Source organism: Diprion similis, chromosome 2 (assembly GCF_021155765.1).
Source record: "Diprion similis isolate iyDipSimi1 chromosome 2, iyDipSimi1.1, whole genome shotgun sequence".
Classification (NCBI taxonomy): domain Eukaryota; kingdom Metazoa; phylum Arthropoda; class Insecta; order Hymenoptera; family Diprionidae; genus Diprion; species Diprion similis.
Window position 1 is genome coordinate 19,290,629 of NC_060106.1, and position 20,755 is coordinate 19,311,383.

General features: G+C 37.4%; 1 protein-coding gene across 2 annotated transcripts in view; it reads left to right on the forward strand.

The window, feature by feature from the left end:
• The window catches only part of LOC124416566 (receptor-type tyrosine-protein phosphatase kappa), a 102,671-nt gene that overhangs the window by 62,627 nt on the left and 19,289 nt on the right, over nucleotides 1–20,755 (forward strand). The window contains exon 3 of one of the 2 annotated variants that reach the window (XM_046897756.1): nucleotides 16,833–16,954. In XM_046897756.1, coding sequence (XP_046753712.1) covers nucleotides 16,833–16,954 — 122 coding nt within the window. The remainder of the gene's footprint in view (nucleotides 1–16,832; nucleotides 16,955–20,755) is intronic. The other variant, XM_046897757.1, reaches the window with a different exon arrangement.

Consider the following 20,755-nt stretch of genomic DNA (forward strand, 5'->3'; position numbering starts at 1 on the left):
ACGAGTTGAGATTCTGCTAAAAAAAAAAAGAAATGAAAAAAGAAAAAAAGCACCCCAAAACATTTTTCTCGCATTACTTTATGAACCGAATTTCAGATCCCTTGGTTTTGCGGTTGTTATCGCTGTTGAAAACAAAGAACAAGAAATCAGGAATAACCGGACTTGACACGGTCAGGGCTAAGCGAATTTCTGGGCTTTTTGAAAGTCCTCAGGGATTTGATGCCCGGAGAGAGAAAGTGCGAGAGACAAAGAACGAAAGAGATATATAGAGATAGAGATAGAGAGAGTTGACATGAAATGCCGTGAGGAATGAAAAAGGAAAGAGTGCGTCCCGCGGAAAGATTCATTGAGAAAAGGGCGCCGGAAAGTCGGCGAGGCGTTTCTTCTTGCTTTTTGGCTTCCCCTGTAGCAGTAAGGCCGATTTTTCATCCCGTAAAAAAGCACGTTGTGCGACGTTTCTCTCTTACCTACTCTTCGCAGGAACACAACTGAAGGATAAAAAAGAAAGAGAAAATGGAAAATGATAATGTCGAGGCGTGTTATTTTCTTCCATGGATTTTCAGCCAAAGATATGTAGAATCCACTCTACAATCTACGATCTACAATGTACGATACCTATTTCAAGTTTCTCGCACACCTCGCCTCTTCGAGTGGGAAACCCTCGTTAAATTTTCACTTCAAAACGCGCGAGCTTACATTTTGTATTCCGAAATGATCTCTCGCAAGATTTGCAATTTTTTTTTTCATTCCGCATCAGGATTCAGAGGATTTTTACCGTGAGGAGGTATTTTGGTCTGGAGACCTAAATTTTAGCCATTTTTCTAAGTGAGATAAAAAAGAAATAAAAAACATTTTTACCGTCCATTTTTTTACAAGACCTTTTTTGATATTTCAAGAATACAAAAAAAATTCATCAAAAACACTAAAAGTTTCCTAAAATTGAGATATATTTTTTCGAGAAAGTTCAAATTATAACTAGGAAATTCAAATGAAACTTGTAAATATCTTGACGGGAAATTATTCTACTCAGGGAAAAATCGTAAAATATTTCGATAATTATACTGCTCGAAAAGCGCCATTGGGGAATGAAAAATTGTTTTCTAAATTCAAAGAATATTTTCTATATTCAAAGTGCAGTTCTTAGCCGAAAAAATTGCATTTATTATTTATGCCGTGACGTCGAATTCAGGAGGGTTGCATTAATAGAGAGGCAACCCTTAAGTAGAGGAGTTTCTGGGTCACGTGGGGCGACACGTGACGAGCTTAATGCGTCTTGTTCTCTGTGTCGATAGTCAATTTTTGATTAACCCTGTGAAAGAATAAAAAGATGAAAGAATAAAAGGACGGCGATATCGAATTTTTGATGAAACGAAATTTGATTTAGAGTATTCAAAAATACAGAATGCTGAAATATAGGAGCTTCAAAATTCGTCTCAATGATACGGGATCGTATAAAGATTATAAGTTTTTCCATTCCATGTTTTTTCAATCATTCAAAAACGAATCCCCGTACTACCACAAATCTAATTTTAACCACTTTTGAGATAACTATACATATATACATATAAAAAACATTATAATTGTATCAAAAGCACCAGAGTTTGATCATTTCGAAGATTCAAATGTTCAAAATCAGATTCCAGATTCTTAATCAGCGAGCCCAAAAATCTCTGAACAGAGATTTTCCCCCAGATTCGATAGATTTTGAAATTTTCGTCCGCCATATTGGATCTGCTATCTTGAATTTACAAATTCTGATTCCAGATCCCTAATCATCAAGCCCAAGAACTTATAATTTGTATAATATAACATATAACTCATAAATGAATTATTCCTTTAATTGTCACGATTTTTTTCAATCAATTTGTTTCTAACAACAATAATTTACAATAAATCTCAATAGTGACTCTCGACTATTAAAAAGCTGTTAGTATACCATCAGAAACAGCGTAAAAGCGCAAAGAAGTATGTTTAAAAGTTCTCTAAATATACAAAAATGGCTATAAAATAAGTGGTAAGAATACTTGCCAGGATGATTCAAAGGGTTAAAAATACGTTCGCGGTTTTTATCTTTCGGCAAAAATTTTGCATGAAATAATTTCCCTAATAGACGGTGGATGTTAATACGTACGTACGGAAGCAAAAACTCGCGCGAAACGTCGCATGTATTATTCACGGTCGAGCTAAAATCAATTTGAACCCTGATATGCGAGTGGCGTGTCCGGGCGGGGAAATCTTCCCCCATGATCCTGCAGGATCTGACCCAGAATAATAAAACTGAAGAACCGTAGGGACTCCCTCTTATCACGAATTACCCTGAAGACCAAACCTCATTGGCATTAGTGGGATTTGTTTTATACTCCTAGGACACTAAACCCAACGGTGCAAGTAAAAAAACCAACACACGTTAGGGGATGAAATTGATCCAGAGAATGAAAAATTGGAGAATTATAACGGAAAATTCTAACTCAGTGTTACCTTTCTAATTATATAATTCTAATTCAGTTTTCGCAAACGTAAGTGTTTTTTTTTTTCCTTGAAAGAGAGGCAAAAATGTGCACCAAAAAAAAAAAAAAAAAAAGAGATTGATAAGAATATAAATTATGGAACAGAATTGTTGAAATTATCAGTTTCCACAGCAGTTTTGACCCGACAAAAAAAAAACTAATCTTTCGTCCTTTTTTTCAACTCCTTTGATTAGATAATTAAATAAAGGTAAGCAAAAAATTCGTTTGCGGTAATAATTCGTCCGGTGAGTCCGGAAGGATTAGATTATTAAAAAGGCTTATCGCATTGCGGTAGAAGGAAGTGAGAAAAAGGACGAAATTGGGGCGAATTGATCGAGTGATGAGGAATTTTTCTTCCGAAGAGATTCTACAGTCAAGTCGCACCCTCGCGACGAATAATGTATTCTAGAGAGGTCAAGGGATGTGCTCTCAAGTCTCGATATCTGACAGGGAATTTACCCTAAGCCAACCCAGGCGGTTGCGGCGTTCCACTTGAATTTGAATTCCAATGGACCCGAGTTTCTCTCTGGCGAAGAAGATGCTGGCCTTTCGGGGGGATCAAATCTGAGCCTGGATACGTACGTATTACTGCCTAGCGGAAATAGGAAAGGGGTTGAAGATTATGGCGGGCTACGGAAGGCGGCTCTGATTGGATATATGAGGATTTTGTTCATCAGGTCGACTCCCAGACACGCGGGGAGTTGAATCCCTCAAATTTCGATCCCCGGCTTCTTCGTATTTTTCACGCGATTTAGGCTAGTCAAGAGTCAACGATTTTTAATCCATTTTTTCTCACAAGGTTCTCGCACATTTATTATTTATCAGGAAAAGGAATATCAATTTAATATGCCTAGAAAATTTAGCAAATTGGTTAGATTTCAATTTACGATTACTAATTATTATTCAGATAATTATATATTTTTTAGAAATTTTATTGAGACATCTAATTTACTTTTTTAATCTTATTTAATTTTTCAAGATCACTTTTTAATTGATTCGTTTTGACCAAAAAATATCAACGTTTAACTGACTGTTGAAAAAAAATAAAACGATCTGTTTCAATGAGTTTGTGAAAAATATCCAAGTAAGAAAAACTGAGTATAGATGAAAATAATAAACAACGCAGGTCAAAGGCTGTGGTTAATTCGATTAAAAAACCGCTGATCCGATATCATCAGCAATTTCCGGGACAAGTTTTTTCATCGAATATTAATTGCACCCTGCGCAGATGATTAATCACGATATTTTCCAAATCCAAATACTACCAGAATTACGATCGACGTGCGGGAGATAAATGATGTAACGAGACGCAGGAAAATGAAGGACAGCCAGGATTGAAGTTCCCAAATCGAATGACGAGGACCCTTTCTTGAGCCCTTCGAAAAAGGAGTGGCGAACCTTCGGCCGAACTAAACTCCCCATGAATAATTGAAGAGATTTATGCAGAGCCTTCGAGAAGAGAGAAGATATTCCGGGACTCACTGGACATACCAATTTCCGGAATAAACCCTGTCAGATTAGAACAACATGTATGTATGGGGGGTCCCACATCGAATTGGACGGTTTGAAAGTTTTGATTTTTGATTTCCTCAATTTTTTTATATTTGTTGGTACTCCTGAAAAGAGCCTCTCCGATGAATTTGAAGATTTTTTTGATTAATTGTTAAAAATGTATCAAATTTTCAATAAAATCACTCTTTTTTTTTTTTTTTTTTTTTTGGTTTTTTGCTCATAACTTAATTTTATTAATAATGGTCCAAACTTAGGTTTTCTTTTGTTTTTATTTTTATCTTTGAATGGCTATTACCGAAGGAATACAAAAAAAAAAACATTAAAAGTGTTTTTGATCAAGATTTTTGAGTTTAAAATTTTTTATCGTGTTCTTGAAAGTAAATGTATCTTTCGATTGTTTTGAATATTTTTTTATGTTAAACTACTATTCTTTTAAGAACTTTTAAGATCGGTCTGGTTGTGGGCCGTCCATGAATACTAATTTTTTTTTTTTTTTTTTTTGGGTGATTTTTGAAAATTTGATATTTTTTGAACAAACAATCAAAAAAAATTTCTTCATTTACCAGAAAGGCTCCTCGAAATTGGAAGATTAAACCTTTCTTTTCACGTTTGAAAATCCGAAAAATCGTTATCCGTTGCTGAGATACACGCTCTCAAAAAACGTAAAACAATTATTGCTAAAGAATGTTCAACAAAAGTTTCTATCTTAAATTTTGATTCTGGCCTTTTAGCAATTTTTCTAGATTCTTTCCACGTAAGATAAAACGATACTCGTATAATATTACAGAATAATTTTTCTAGAATAAGATTTAAACGCTAATTTTAACCTTATTATTGATTTTTAAAGGTAATTTTACAATTTCCACCATTATATCCATGTAAGACTGTGCTTACGACTATTTTAGAAAATTTTCCGAAGAATTTGAAAAAAGTACTTTCTCTTTTCTATTAAAAATATTTCGCTCAAGTGGGAAAAGCGTTAAATTTTTCAGTTAAATATTCTTGGGCAATACTTCGGGAGCATATTTTTCTCACAAACAAAAAAATGATCCTTAAACCATTTTCCAGGTTGTGGAAAATAAAATAAAATAAAATAAAAAATGTAATTCTCGGAGAAGAATTCCGGGCTGATTAGGAAGATTATTGGCTCTCGGACGGCTTCGTCGGCTTTAACGAACTCGATTAGAGGGTGAGCCTGCACGACCCCCTCATCGGCCGATATATACGCGTGTTCTGATCGCAGACTTGATTCGCATCGCCGCCGTTTTCTCATCCGGATTTATTGATCTATATTCGAGTCTCGGTTCGTCACTGAAAATAAGCAGAAGAAGGAAAAGTAAGAGAAAAAGACGCGGCCAACCCCGATGGCCGGAGTGATAATCCCTTTTCCGGATGAACACCAACCGGTGCGGTGACAAGAGCGGGAAAAAATCATCTTGCAAAAACTAAGACGGATTTCCCGTCACCGAAAGACGATGCCGCGCGGCTTAGAATCGTAAAAACACACCGAATTCCCTTTCTTTTTCTGACAGTTCCAACTTTTTCTACCCTCGATTTTTATTCTCCACGCACTTTTCCACGACTTTTCATTCGAAGTCGCACCATTTTTTCGACCCCTTCCCTCCCCCAGGATACTTGGAGTTCGATTTTTCACGAGGACAAAACTGATTCGTTTTTTTTTTTTTTTGCAACTATTTTTCAAAATTATTTTACGATTTGATTGTACGACAAAAATATTCAACTTTCAGCGCATAAATAATAATTAATGCAATAGAAGTGATCGGTGTGTTTTTGAGATATTTCTTCCATTTCGAACGAAAATGAATCTTTTACTTCTGCATACTTGATGAATCAGGGGATTTCTCTATTTTTCCTACTTTTGGATTCGGAAAGTTAGTCCGCAGGCAAAGTCTTCCTCGAATTTGTATCCCCGTTAATTTCTTTGTACACAGTTTTTGAAATGGACGATTTCAAGTTCGTGGGATCCTGAAACAAGGAGAACACAAGTTTCTGTCCTAAACTCGTTGATTGCCATTTGTCCCTCGGGCGCCTACATTCAACCAAAATTTATTCCGTCCACGTTACCTGGGACCTGGGAAAACCGGTTAAACTTTATTCCAAATGCAATTCACTCGCTGTCAAAAACGCTCAACTAAGTATAATTCTGCCCAACGTTTTCAGCCCTCCAATTTTCCCTCCGTTTTCGATATTCTAGAATCATACAATTTTTATTATCGCTTTAAATATTGTTTTCGAATTACGAAATAATTTCTCGAATTCGCCAAATACGATGGAAGAGATGTTATTTCCTTGACCGAAAAAACGGTAAAAACAATAATTTCCAATATCGTAAGTGAGATCAGATTTATTTGAATTAACAAAACGTTTCCTCTGCCATATTTGCTAAATACATAAAATAACTTTTCTTCGATTTTCTCCGCTTCTTCTTCATTTTCCTGCCTCGTCCACTTTGTCGGCTAAACTTTCGCGTCGCTTTTTAACGGGGGAATAGAAGAAGTTTTTTTAATCCCAGGTCAGCAGCTGCAGCTAAAAAAAAAAAAGGGGGGTAAAAAGTTTGGACGCAGAACGAAGCTGAGGCGTAAAAATAAACCTGAAAAAAAACTGGATAAAACATGTAATCGAAAAGGTGGTTCGAAGTCGGAAAGACGGATTGTTTGTCCCTCGGCGATTTTCCAACTTTTCAACCTGCAACCTAGTTTATTGGCTCCATTTTTTGAACGCCCGAACTACCCGGATAAATCTTTCCAAAATAAATATCATCGATCCGAAATCCGATTTTCCTTCAATCGTGAGCCAAAATCGCGATCATATGCTTGTTAAAATAAATTCTCACATTCGTTTGATTATTGGATAAATAAATTCAGTCGGTTATAGTTTTGCATCGATACAAAAGTGTCATTTATTACGTTATTATATAGCCTACCTCAGAAATGGAGTTCATTTGCTTTTTTTTTTCTATTTTTTTTTTTTTTTTTTTTTTATTCCAACGTACATACACAACGATTTATACCGAAAAGTGTCAGCTAATTGTGTCTATTAATCATTTTCCCGCTGGACGAGTAATACTTCCCTCGTTTCTACTCTTTATCATCATTTATCCCTCCGTTTTTCGTTTTTCTCTTGGCAGAGTTTTATATATATATATATGTATATACAAGGTTCTTTAATGGTCGACAAATTGGCAAATGTTTCGAAGAGATAGGAAAGTGGGAATTCTTTCCGGTATCGGAAATGTAATCTGAAATATTCACAGCAGTGATTCGATATCCAGATGAAACCATTGAAACCGTTGAAACGCGAACCCCTTTCCGTTTGTTCCTGTCGATTGTATGAGCGTTGTTTATTTTTTTTGTTTCTCTATTTTCTTTTGCCACTAACTTTTTTTTACTCCCTTTACTACGTCGGGTAAAATCTCTTGCTCCAATTTGCAAATTTCTGCACAATATCTTCAGTCAATTTGCATTTTAATGAGAATTTTATACACGTGACACGTTCACTTACAAGTCTGCAGCTGTTTCATGCAGGGATTGCGTTTAATTATATGTTTATACCGTACAAGAGAAACACTTGCTTTTCTACGGATGCAGACATGCGGAAGAATCACAGAATTGGTTTAACCTCCGAGGAATTTCCGCTACAATGATTATCACTGTAATTTCCCATATTCATTATTATAAACGCATGCTAATTCCAAACTCTTAAGTACATGGCTTATACCCATGTTCGTATAATGTAGGCAGGTGGATTAACATCCGAATTCCCGGGTATTGTGTATGGTTTTCCTTAGCTGTGTTTAGAGGGGAGAAGGAGAGTTAGACAAAAGAGTTTAACAACGAGCGGGTCTAACCCCAACAAATTATTTACCATCATAAACGCAACGAGGATGAACGAAGGGGAAATTCAATACACAAATATTGTTTCAAATAAGTCTCTAAATTCCTATTATTTAGTAACTTGAAAATAGAATTAATTTAATACACCGATTTTAAAGAATGAGAATGAAAAAGAATTGTTCGAGAAACTGTGAAAAATTCATTTCATTCGCAGAAGAAGGTTTCCCAAGTAATTTCATCAACGAATTATACAAGCAGTATATAAATGTGATTAGACAAGATGAATAAAAGCTCGCGATGGATACAAGAAGAAGTGAAAGAAGTACCTGTGAGAATTTCTTCTCATATCAAATCGGAGAAAAATCATATATAATCGAAAGCTTAACACGGTGAATACGATTCCGTTTTCCGAACAGCTGAAAGCTTTTCGAGAGACGAATTCGAAATTCGAGTTACAAACACGCGCGGCAATTATACCGAAAACGTGAACCTGAATATAAATGGAGGGTGTAGATCGACGCGATACGTTGTCGGCCATGATTGATCGCGGTTGAATAAATAACCGATTCATTAATCCGCTCGTAAAGTCCTGCAGTGGCTGGTTCTGCAGGTGGTGCAGGACCGTCGTCGTTGATAATTTGTCGAGTTATAGCGACGGCGGAAAAGGGACGTGAATTAAACCGTGTCAACAGATTGACGGCGTGCGATTCAGCCTCTCCATCTACGTATATGAGCTTCGTTTATTACGACGGATTTCCCTCGACGTTGTCTCGAAGCTCCGCAGCCGTAACCTGGGAAAATGGAGCAAGACATCCTCCCTAGACTATCGCCTCCACGTCTAGTCTATAAACACTGCACAACGTATTTATTCGCACGGAAATGCGGCATAATGGAACCCGGAGGATCATTGTCTTTGCCACCACGACCGGCTGGAATAATGGCTCGAGTTTGTCTGCGCCTCCCTCAGGACCCCGATGCATCCCACCCTGGATGCAGTGCTCCTACACTTTTCCCCCATTCATCGAGCCTCACTCGGCTCGAAAAGACGAACTGCTCGTGTCCTCGGGAATATATCAGCCTTGGAATTCGATTCTCGTCGCTAATTTACCCAGAAATGTTCCAAATTAAACGGATCTCTTGATCCTTTTTAGGTTAGAAATTAAAACCGCGATTTTTTTGCCTCACAGATGGGAGTTTTGGGACTTATGAAATCATGGAAACAGTTTTTTTTTGATCAAGTGTTTTGACATTGATACATCATATGTTCTTCATAAAATGGAATCTTTATCGAAATAATTTATTTAATCGATTTCGGGTCCAAAAAGTGAACAAAAAAAAAAAAACAAAAAAAAACGAGAAGACGGAACGTTTTATACAGGTTAAGTGAACGTATAAACAGTCCTGTAAGTTTTGGATTTTTTCATCGATCCAGTCATTTTCACCGCGAGATCATCGCGGTTATTCTCGGAACTTTTTACCCTCGCACATCCCACTGCTGTGACCAAATTTGGATTTTGAAACGACATAGAACGTAGCGATAATCCTGTAAATATTGGATCTCTTCATCGATCCATTCGCGAGATCATCGCAGTTATTCTCCGAGCTTTTTACCCTCGCAGATCCCACCGCTGTCACCAAAGTACCACGACGTCTTGAAAGTAAGTTGATATACGTTCGTTGGGTTGATTCCAAGAAAGCAGTCTCTGAGAGGCGGTTTCAAGAAGGAGATCTAATTACCCTTCTTAAGTAACAGCGGGAAGAACATCCATCCGAGACCGCTGAGTATGTACACCCCCTATTTTCGGTGAATAAGGTAATCCAATACTCACGGGGACAAATTGAGACATCTAAATCTGGATCCCGTTGCTGCTCGACCTTTGAAGCTTTTTGTCTTTTACGTGTTTGCAACGGTTTGGAGAGGAAGGAGAAAGGCTTCGAGTAGATGATTTTACGTCGATGATGATGATGGACTCGCTCGTGGAACCAAATGTCATTTGTGGTGTCGTGACCGTAACGACAATCGGCGATTAATATTGCGCCGAGCTATTGACTGCGATTCAAATCACTTGACGATTGTGCTCGGTGATGAGTCCGGGTATAATTCAACTCCGTTGTACCATCGTGGTCAAATGCATTGACCCTTGACCGTTTCGTTCAACGATCGGGTCACTGTTCAACCGCACAATCGATTTTCGAATCATCCATTAATTGTGTGGAGCAAATCCTGAGTCTTGTTTTATTACTCATTATTTTTTGCGTCGTTAAGTTACTTCTTCGTGAAAATCAAAATCCTTTCGAATTTCGTCCTTAAAAATGAAAAGGTGAAAAGAGAAGATTGCAATTCCGCTGTTCACAAACAAAAGCTTTGTTCAACAGTGACGCGAAGTGGCGATCCAGTAAAAGCTGGTCTGTCGACTTTCGATCGGTATAAGTTCACGAAGTGGGTCAGGGAACGTCGGGTATTCACGTCAGTTCGTTATCTGACCGAAGATAATTTCACATGCGGGAAATATAAGTCGGACGTTTGTTCGGTGGTGGATATACTTAGAATCACGTATCGGAGGAAGATCAAGGGTCGAGACTCCGCTGCGAAAGATAAAAGAAAAAAACGAAACCTGACGATTGGAAACACGTGGCGAAAGCACTCCTGCTGCCATGCAAAGAGACGAACAACCCTCGACGGAGTCCGAAGCTCGTTGAATTAACCCCCGACACGCGAGGCAGCAATATTCGTAATCTGAAAGACGAGACGTCCTGCCTCAGTCGGAACCAGATAAGCTCGAACCGCCGATTTTAGGCTCGAAAACTCGCAATTTGATCCTCGGGATACGTTATCTGTTCAGTCTTGAACGGCAGGAACAGGTGGAATTTTAAATAGGGATGGATTAACCAGAATTGGAGCAAAGAATGAGAATTAATTTAGGCTGACCAGGAGACTCTGGAAAACGGTTTCATCGGTGTGTTGCACAAGCGGAAAGTATCGACGAATTTTTAATGTTCTCTTTCGAAAGAAAAAAGGAATCAATCCTCTGTGGGAAGAAAAAAGCTTTTTCTGCATTTCTCACCCTTAAAATCGTTGAAGCATTAAAAATCAGCTTTCATTTCTGATTCGTTTCAAGTTCACGAAAATTTCTTATCTGATATTCGAAGTAGATGCAAGAACAGGAAAACAAAATTTACTCCGTGACGTAACGCATGCCAAAAGTACATCCACGTGCATCGAAAGAGCTTTTACGATCACAATTCTTCATGAGAATGAAAAAAAGCAACCTCATTATCTTTGGTCATTGATCTCCGATGAAACTCCTCAATCGTTTCGTCTTTTGCAAAATTTTCTCACCCAGTATATCTGCCAAAAAACGTACCAACGATCCGTCAATTTCGCGGGGAGTTTTCCTAACCGCCTAGAATGAAGCGGTGGCAGAAAATCAATGACGGGTAAGCCGACACTCGGTTTCATATCCGTTTCGAGTATCTGCGAATGTTTTCGCCGTTGATTTGACGGCATTACACTCGTGCTAATTCGCAAGTCCTTCACCTGCAGCGTTTCATTATTAATGCGCATTGTGTCTTTTGCGCAGCATATGGCGAACAGCTTGCGTCACATGTTCGTTTATCATACGTATCTATCTATCGGTTACTCACTTCCTAGATCGAAAAGCTTGCGTCATGATTACCTCGACTCAAGGGCTGTAAAATGGGTTCGGATACGTGGTACTAACGCGTCCCATGATGGTTCAAGTCTCATATTTTATTCGCTTCTATAAAATCTTCCAGGAAGTTACGTCAGCTTCATGATATCTTTGCGACTTTGTTAAAGCCTTTGCGAATCAGAAGAGCAGGCTCATTGCGAGTGAAGATGAAAGGAAATGGTTTTCCATTTCGACATTTCTCTCAACTCAACGTATTCAATACGTACATACAACGTTATTCGATTAAGGCATCGGTACGTGTCACTTGATCATCATCTTCCGAGAAGAAACTTGCTTTCGCAACATGTCAAAAGCAAGACGCGTCTGGATAGTGGTTCGTTAATTACGAAGACACGATTATCAGAGAGACTGACTGAAAGACTGTATATTGGAAGGTTCTGCACGGGGGGGGGGGGGGATTAGACGGTTTATAAAGCCTTGATGGGTATTACGTGATCCGATTCGATTCGGTCTTGGGAATGAGAAGCGTGTCAGTTCAAGGGTTGCATAATCAAGTATATTGTGTAGTGCGATTTTCCACCGTCGAACGACTCGCGAGACGCGGTGTGTCAGCAAATTCCCGCGAATAACAACCCTTCGAAAGGCGATGGAGACACTCGATTCATCCCCTGCAAGCTCTTTTAATGGCACTTGGCTCTGTTCCTCGCGAAGTCTCTTTTACTGAGCCGTTGGCCTGGTTGCAACGACGCAAACACTGTAGCGTTTGAATCACGAAACTTTCTCTATTGTATATATTCTTTATTTTGTCATTCAAAAAATTTTGAACAATATTATAAATGTGGTGTTGTGACGCAGACTTTCCTGTCTGCTAAGTATGTATATATAAGTGCAATTTTTTACAGCTTTTTCACAAATGACGAAATTTTCCTCGTTTATAAGTACATATGATAATCCTTCAAACTTTTTTGTTTACAATATGATAGATTAGACGAGTTGATTTCCTTATTGCTCTTATCTAATCTGTTTGAATTACTCACTAATAGGCAGCTTGAACTGTGTGTTTTTTTTCTTGAAAATTATAAAACTTTATTAATCTAGGAAGGAAACTGTTCCGAGTACTGTATTTGTGACAATAATCTTTATAATCAATCTTATAAGCAATCGAATCGATGACAATCCTGCTGTTAGAAGAATTTAACCCTATAACGAGAAAACTTATTTTTTTAACTTTCATACTACAAATCGTTCCCAGAGCAATAATGGAACTCGTAAGTAAATGAATCTTTTCATTTTTTGACCAGGAATAGAATGGCGTATAGCGAAATCAGTTTCATCGAAGTTTAATTGGTCAAAAATCCATTCGAAGACAAACAAAATTATGAAAAACCAATCTTAATTTATATTTGATATAATTTGTTGGGTAACTTTAAATTTACTCTATTATTATCCAACATCGAGAGCTACTGAAACAGTTGCAGAAATTTTAAAAATGTAATATCGCGAAATAATTTCACGGGGTTACAAAAATCTGACCGACTATAAGAAGGCAAGTTCAAGTTGACTTTTGAATATCAAATGGCCTGCCGCTCCTCGGTAAAACGAGAGACAAAAACGCGGCTTTGCGTCTCTTGCAACCACCGTATTCGAGATAAGCGCAGGCTTTTATTTGCTGAATTAGTGCGCAGACATCGCGAGTATCCATGCGTATAATTTATTCGTGATATCGCATTAGCGACGGTTCAAAAGCGGGACAAAAGGGGCTCCGGAAGGGCAAAAATCGGGCGCGTTTCAACCCCAGATAAAACCTTTACTTATGCCACGCATGGCGCAGTAATCTGTTCTTATTTGCTCCGTCCTTTGATCCTTGAAATCCGCAGGATCCAGGCTGGGATAATCTAGCTAACGGATTCAATTTGGCGATTTTTTGTTTTGTTTTTCGTTTTTTTCTCATTATTTTTTGCATCTTTACAGTACTGAAGTACAAAAAAAAGTTTTGACAAGACGTTGAAACTCAGCTCGACAAAAATCTTTGAAAATTTTTCGAAAATTCAATGAAGGAATTGTTGAAAATTGCTGATTAGATTTGGCGAGTGAAAATGTTTCGGGTAATGAGAACCGATTACCGGAAGAAAAAAGCATCTTGTCAGCTTCTGTTTCATTAAACACTACGAGAATATAACCGAGTTTGTGTGACCATCAGCAGAAACTCCGAAACTCTTTCAACATTCGCGTGTCTTAGTGTAATTCTCACGAAAGGGTTCAGTAAATGGAATAAAAGGGACCGCTCTTAATTGCTAACATCATACTTAAACCGAACTAAGAAGGTACAGTTTGCCGATTTTGTTGTTTTCTGTTTGTTGGCCGTTATTGTTTGTCGTTTAGTTTTTTTTGTTTTTTGTTGTTTTTTTTTTTTTTTTTAGAGAATTTTCTTTCCTTCCCACAGATTTAATTACCATTTCTTGCTGCGATTAGGGCCTCAGAATTTATCATTACAGTAATTCAGGAACAAATGATATTTTAATTTTGTTATTCCATATTTATTTATTAACTCATATAATAAATAAATATAATAATAAAGTCGGAATCTCGAAATGCATTTTCGTTGACTCTGTTGTAACAAAATGTTCGTAATTTGAGTTTATACCCACAGGCAATAAGATTTAAATAACAAGGAAACCTCTCTAAAGTTCTAACAAGAACCAAAATTGGGACTCAATTGACCCTTCAAAGCCTCAGTTGCAATATTTCTGTTTTTGCTTTTTTCAGTTCCGCAGATTCGATATTCTAACGAATGCGACACAAATGTTAGGATCTCAATATTCAATTTAGATCTAGAATTTAAAAAATCTTCCGGGCTCTACCGAGTCAAACTGAACTACGAGGATCTGGAGGGTATAAATCAAACCCAAATTTGAGTTAGCATAAAGGTTCTCAAACGAGTTCTACAATTTCGAATCCGAAAGCTTTTTTTTTGTTTTGTATCGTAGCTTAGAAATATAATATTTCCAATTCAACCTGCTTTACCGACCGAGTACGGCTAAATCGTAAGGTGATAGACGATCCAGGCTGTACTCGGTCGGTAAAGCAGATCGAATCCGAACTATTCTTATACTTATAATTAATTGAATGAATAATAAATTTAGGAATGTCTCGGGGTAAAATTGATACAAATTGTCGACATTCGGCCAGCTAACCTCCTCAATCTAAGCGCATATCTGGAGGTTGGAAATTGGTAGATATTACATGCATCTAGGCACAGGTACCTATTGCGGCATGGATCTCGAGTAGAGTAGACTGAACGGGTTGATACATATCTATATGAACGCCGGGGTATCAACCTCTACGATATTGCTCCGGCATTTCGTGGATAATTTGGACGAGGTTGTTGATGATGTTAACGCAAACTGCAGGTACCTACGTTACCTGCAGACCAAGCAGTATGTACGTGGAAACCTGAGAATGACAGCGGCCATTAATGCCTGTGTGTAAACTGTGCAAGCATCATTTCGTTCAGTAATTAAAGTGCTCCGTACAAGCTCGTGAAAACTTTACTTGAACTTTGGAAAGTCGTGCTCGAGCTCATCAAAATTTATACGAATTTTGACTCGACTGTAGGAAATTTTTTTGCCAATTTTACATGGATTCGTGAAAATTTTTCGCTTATTCGTATAACGGACTTGAATCGAATCTAGAAAATTTCCGGTTTTACATCGCAAAACGTAGGAAATTTCACACGGGATGTATTTGAAATTTTTAACAGTGTGCAGCGTTGCGAGAAATGGATTTTTGTTTTATAGAGTTTTTTTTTATTCAGTCATGTAGTTTCGGAATATCGAATGATTGGAAATCTTTCAAACCTTTAGGCGTATGATAAAATAAAATTTTAAACATTGTCGAGATCTTTATTTTGCCGAGTTTAGAAATGAAAATTGCAATCACGCGAAAAATGTGCGAAAATATTTTTGGATATTCTGCAAGCCTAAACTTTTCAAATTTATTTACTAAAATCTTTTAATATCTGTCAATATCTGTAAAAATTTTCACGTAAAATCAATACTCAAACCGCTTTATACACGTTTTAATGTGAAATTCCAAAAACGAAGTGAAACCGTTTCATAAAGTCTGGTAACACCGCTTAAAACTGCCAAAAAGAATCATCTTCAGCATCTTGAAACCTCTTTTAAGGTTCTCTTAAACATGCATGAAATCCTTGATGAAAAATTTGGCTAATCAATCTTTCCAGAAGAAATATTTTTCACCGTTGATAGAACGAATATCTCTGTGACGAACAAAAGTACAAGAAAGCAAACTAAACCAGAAACTACCGAAAAAAGTAGGGTAAAAAACGAGGAAGTGGAATAGCCGGGAAAATTTATAACTTCGTCAGAGAATTTATTGTCTTAGATATCGCAGCGGATACCCTATAGTTACCTAATCAGAACGTCAAAGACTCCGGTAAAAGGAAAGAAGGGCGGAGTCTCAGAAGTCTGGAAGGGATGAGGGTAGAATCAGAGTCTTCTTTATCCCCTCCCCCCTCCCCCTGGGTGCATAGCTATCCCCATGATAACGTTAACCGAGACTTTCTCTTCCGTTTTTCCTCCTTCCGCGAGCGAAATTTCGTTTTCCTTCTTATTTCCACTGTTGTTTTCGCCTCGCCCTTTCCTCGCGCTATATTTTCATTTCCCTGCTATTTATTTTTCCTATCTTCCGTCGCTTCCCGTCCATTTTGTCAATGATTGGCGACGAGAAATTTTCACAACTTCATTCCGATTTAATTACGGGGTCTGTAATTTGTTAAATTTTTTTTTAATAATTACAGTTAAAACTTATTAAAAAAAAGTCTTGAAAAAAGCGTGTAAAAAATCTCCATCAATGTTATGTTCGTCTGTGACAGTTTACACGAATGAAACAACATATTTACTGTGTTACAGAAATGATTTTAAGCGTTCTTCTTCTTTGTCTTTTAACTTTTCGTACGGAATATTGATCCCGTTGATCCTTGAATTCTGAATCTACATTATTTTGAGGGCGTGAATGATCCGAGAGACAAATGTTGCGGATTAGACCCCAATTAATATCGTCCCTCCGAGTTCCTTCCGGCTGATAATTATCCGACAATTTATTACATTCAAACTGTTTGATCGGACAAAGTTCACTTCCGATTCGATTTAACGAATGAATTTTCGACTTAATGAATTTGATCCTCTGCAACGTATATTTTTACCATTTAATAAGAAAGTCAACGGCTATTGAGGAATCGAAGTTTATACTAATGCACCTTTTCCATTTTCCGCAATCTGTTTCAGCAGCAGACGACAATGGCGCCATGTCAACGCCGCTGCCAACCGCCCCAACGGAATTGGCACATTATCCAAAACTCTGCGAACTTCGTAGAAAATTTCCAGTTTTATACCGCGTTGAATTCCAGGTGAGTTTCAATCCGATATTCGTTTATCTGGGACGGGGTTGAAATTTTTTATTTGAAAAGTTGTGAAAGCGCCAAATTCCGAAATTTTCGGTGGAGAAATTCTGTGTAAAAAAATCATACTTTGACGAAACATCAAAGTTTCGAATACCCGAAACTCGATGCTCAAAATTCCGAAAGTACGGAAATGAGAAAATTTAAGGATCGGAAACATCGAAATTACGAATGATCGAAGATTTTCAATTCTCTGAATTTCTGGCTTGGTGGAATTCCAGCATTTTGATCATTCTTTGCTTTGCATTTTCGGTATTTTTATTTTCGGAATCCTGGTTATTCTGATTTAACTTAAATTCTCACCAACCATTCGAAACTTTGTTGCATCGTGAAATTTTTATTTCTTTACTTCAATTATTGCCACCAAATAATTCGAAATAAGGCGCTTGCAGAATTTTTCAAATTCAAAACTTCAACCGTATACATATATCGCTACTTAGTTTAATATTTCGCATATTCTCTCCACTCGAAAACTGAAACACGTGATATCGGAATGAAAATTAAAACGAACAACTAATATTCCGATAAACTATGCTTAAATTTTTTTCTCCCGTATCAATTACACAACGACTGATTTCTTTGAAAAATTAAAACCAGTCCTCATATTTCACCAAAAATTCTATTTTCCTACGATCTGATAAAACCACGCTGAAATTCTCGTTCACTTCGTTTACAAAACTCCGGTTTTATACGAGCAGATACGTCGCGGTTTTCCGCACTATTTCGTTATTTTCGGTTAGATAATTTTTCCGCATGATCGTTCTTCAAAATATTTCCTACATCACAGATATCAGCCTCTGCGATAAAGTCGGTCACGGCCATTGTGCACTGCGCAGTGCTCTGTGAATATTTCATATATTATACGCATCTGCGAGTATATATATATATATATGTACAGTCATACACCATACGTCATAAATTTATATCCCAGCCTCGATGGCTTCCGCTTTTCACTTCTGAGTGAGCAGCCCGGATCGCTAATTCGTTGATCATCGTTTTTCCTTTTTTTCTTCCGCCCAGTTTTATTTCTCCATTGGGATACCTAATTACGTAAACCATGATTTTTCAGTTCGACATTTGAAAAAATTGATTTTCCTCTCTTTTCATATGTCGCCACGTGTAAAAAATATTTGCGAATAAAATTTCTATGCCCAGATTCCGGTGTGTAAAAAATTGCGCAGCCACTTTACGTCACGTGTTCATTTTTGAAATCCTATCGAATTGTAACAAACTCGTGTTATCATTTCTTCCAATCTAACGAGAATCGGACATCTTATGGTGAAAGAAACAAGAAAAAATCGCCGCGAAAGGTTTCCTTGATGTTGACATGTGTGTGTCTGTGTGTGTTTTAGTTATATTCTATCTTTCTTTTCTCGTGCCCGTTAGAAAATTCAGGGACGACAAGGTGGAAAAGTATAAAGTCTCGTGCAAGGTTCTGGGGGGGGGGGGGGGGGGGGGGGGGGTTAGATGGAGTGGAAGACTTCTGAAACTCTCATGAATCCTGCCCGAGGGACAGGACTATACTCTTTCCGTTCCAAAACCAGATCCGGTGCTCTCGTGTTTTTTGTTTTGCGTTTTACTTCCTTCCTTTTCCAAAGAGAGAGAGAGAGAGAGAGAGAGAGAGAGAGAGAGAGAGAGAGAGAGAGAGAGAGAGAGAGAGAATGAATAATAAAAACAAAAAATAAAAACGCTCCTCCGCCATTGCGAATAGTTTCGCCTCGTTATGTCGACTCTGCGTCAGAATTCTCAATGGTCTTTCTTTTCCCGGAGTTTGCAAGCCTTCGCTGTTTCGAGAAAGGATTAATTAAAATTTACTTGCAAAAGCTGAAATCCACCGAGTAGCTTGTAAGCTCTGCGAAAGCGCGATCACGAAACGGCTTGAGTTTGTTTTCACCGTTCAACGAATTATCTACTGACAAGTTATATTGACTCGAAAGTATATAATCTGAATGTCTGTTGGTTATACTTGAATATTGATCGTCAATAGTTGAAAAAAATTTCCAAATCTTCTCTCTCTCTCTCTCTCTCTCTCTCTCTCTGTCTTTAAAGCTTTTTCTCTAAATCAATTAGAAAGACATCAAAGTACTGGTCAACCCTTTGAAAAGTTAATAATCACACTAATTGTAAAATATATTACACCGCTGAAGTATTGACTATGAATCACGTTAAAATCGTGTATATAATTTCTTCTCAGTCAAAAATTTCTCAACGATTTCACCGCTAATGTGAAATAATAAAAGAGCACTAACGAAGGACTCGTATTCTGTCAAGGTTAATATTTTGCATTCGTTTTTATACCTGAATGAAAAAAGATATGAAATGCAATATGTAAGATAACAATTCAAGGTGGATTAGGACGAAGCAAAGCGGAATATTCTTTTCTCCGAGGGTCCATTAATCATTTTTTCCTTATTAAAATATGCCGCTGCTGTGTAAGATCGGAAAGTATCTCGCCCCTGACACATTTCTCAAATTCACTCTCACTCGGAATATCCTCCTCTGTATTACATCTGCAGACGACACGAATCATCGTATTATAAACGACTTTATAACGTCGGAGACCCGAGTTTATAACACGCTATAAAAAAAAAAAAAAAATTAATAATCATAATATTCACTCCATAAACAGGCTGAAAATTAGGTCGAAACGTGTATAAAAAAAAACTCTACTGTACATTGTATACATTTACAACGTGTGTGTGTTATGTGAATATAACAAAGTAGTAAATATGCACGTGTAGGTGCATATTTCTATGAGGAATTCCATCCGGTTTTATTACCATTTTTTTTTTTTTTTTTTTTTTTTTTTTTGCCACTCGGTATGTAAGGGGAATAAAAAAAAGATTGCAAAAAATTGTACGCAAAAGAATAGAAATTTCAGGATCTTTCGAAAAGTTTTATATTCATTGATTCGGCAAGTTATGAATTATTCACCAGCGTTACGAGTCGATTTATTGGTCTGGATTTTTTGCGAGATATAATCTGAAAGAGAAAAATAAAAAATTGTGGGAAAAAAAAATGTGAAACTTGCAGCAAGCACCGATATTATTTCAGGGAATATTTATCTCCTGTTCTGTGACCTCGTTGTACACAACTTTCTCCGCTTCTCTCGACTTTTCTAACCCCTTCTGTTTCACCTTTTTAGCCCCTCCCCACCCCACCCCCACCTTCGTTCACCTACTCCTGCAGGATCCTTTTTGTCTCTGGCTTTTCTCCCTCTCGCGCGTATTTACGAGAAGCTTTTGCGAAGAGGAAAGTTCGGTCTCTACGAAATCACTGCTCTGCTTCTGTACGTACGAGTTGTTGATGCATTCTTCGACAGCGTTGAGAGTGGCGTGAGAGAATAGAGACTGAGAGAGAGGGAGAGAGAGAGAGAGAGAAGAGGGGACTAAATACACACTCGAACCTCGAAAGTCAGGAGTTCGAAAGCACACTTTTTACAGTCAAGAGGCTTGCTTTCCTCCACGAGAGACACTTATTTCTATTTGAATTCTAACACACATTCCTTAAATATTTTTTATTTTTATTATCGCCAAAAAAGCGTATAGTTCTAAGGACGAATTGAAATTTTGCTCATAAATGTGACCAGAAATTCTGATATATGTTGCAATGCTATTATTTTTTTTTATCATATTGCGACAATTTTATGCTCCTGCAACAATAAATTTATTTTAAGACATTCCTTGACTGAAAAAATGTATGAAAAAAAAAACTAAACAAACAGATTTTAGATCGTGACAACCAAAGTAT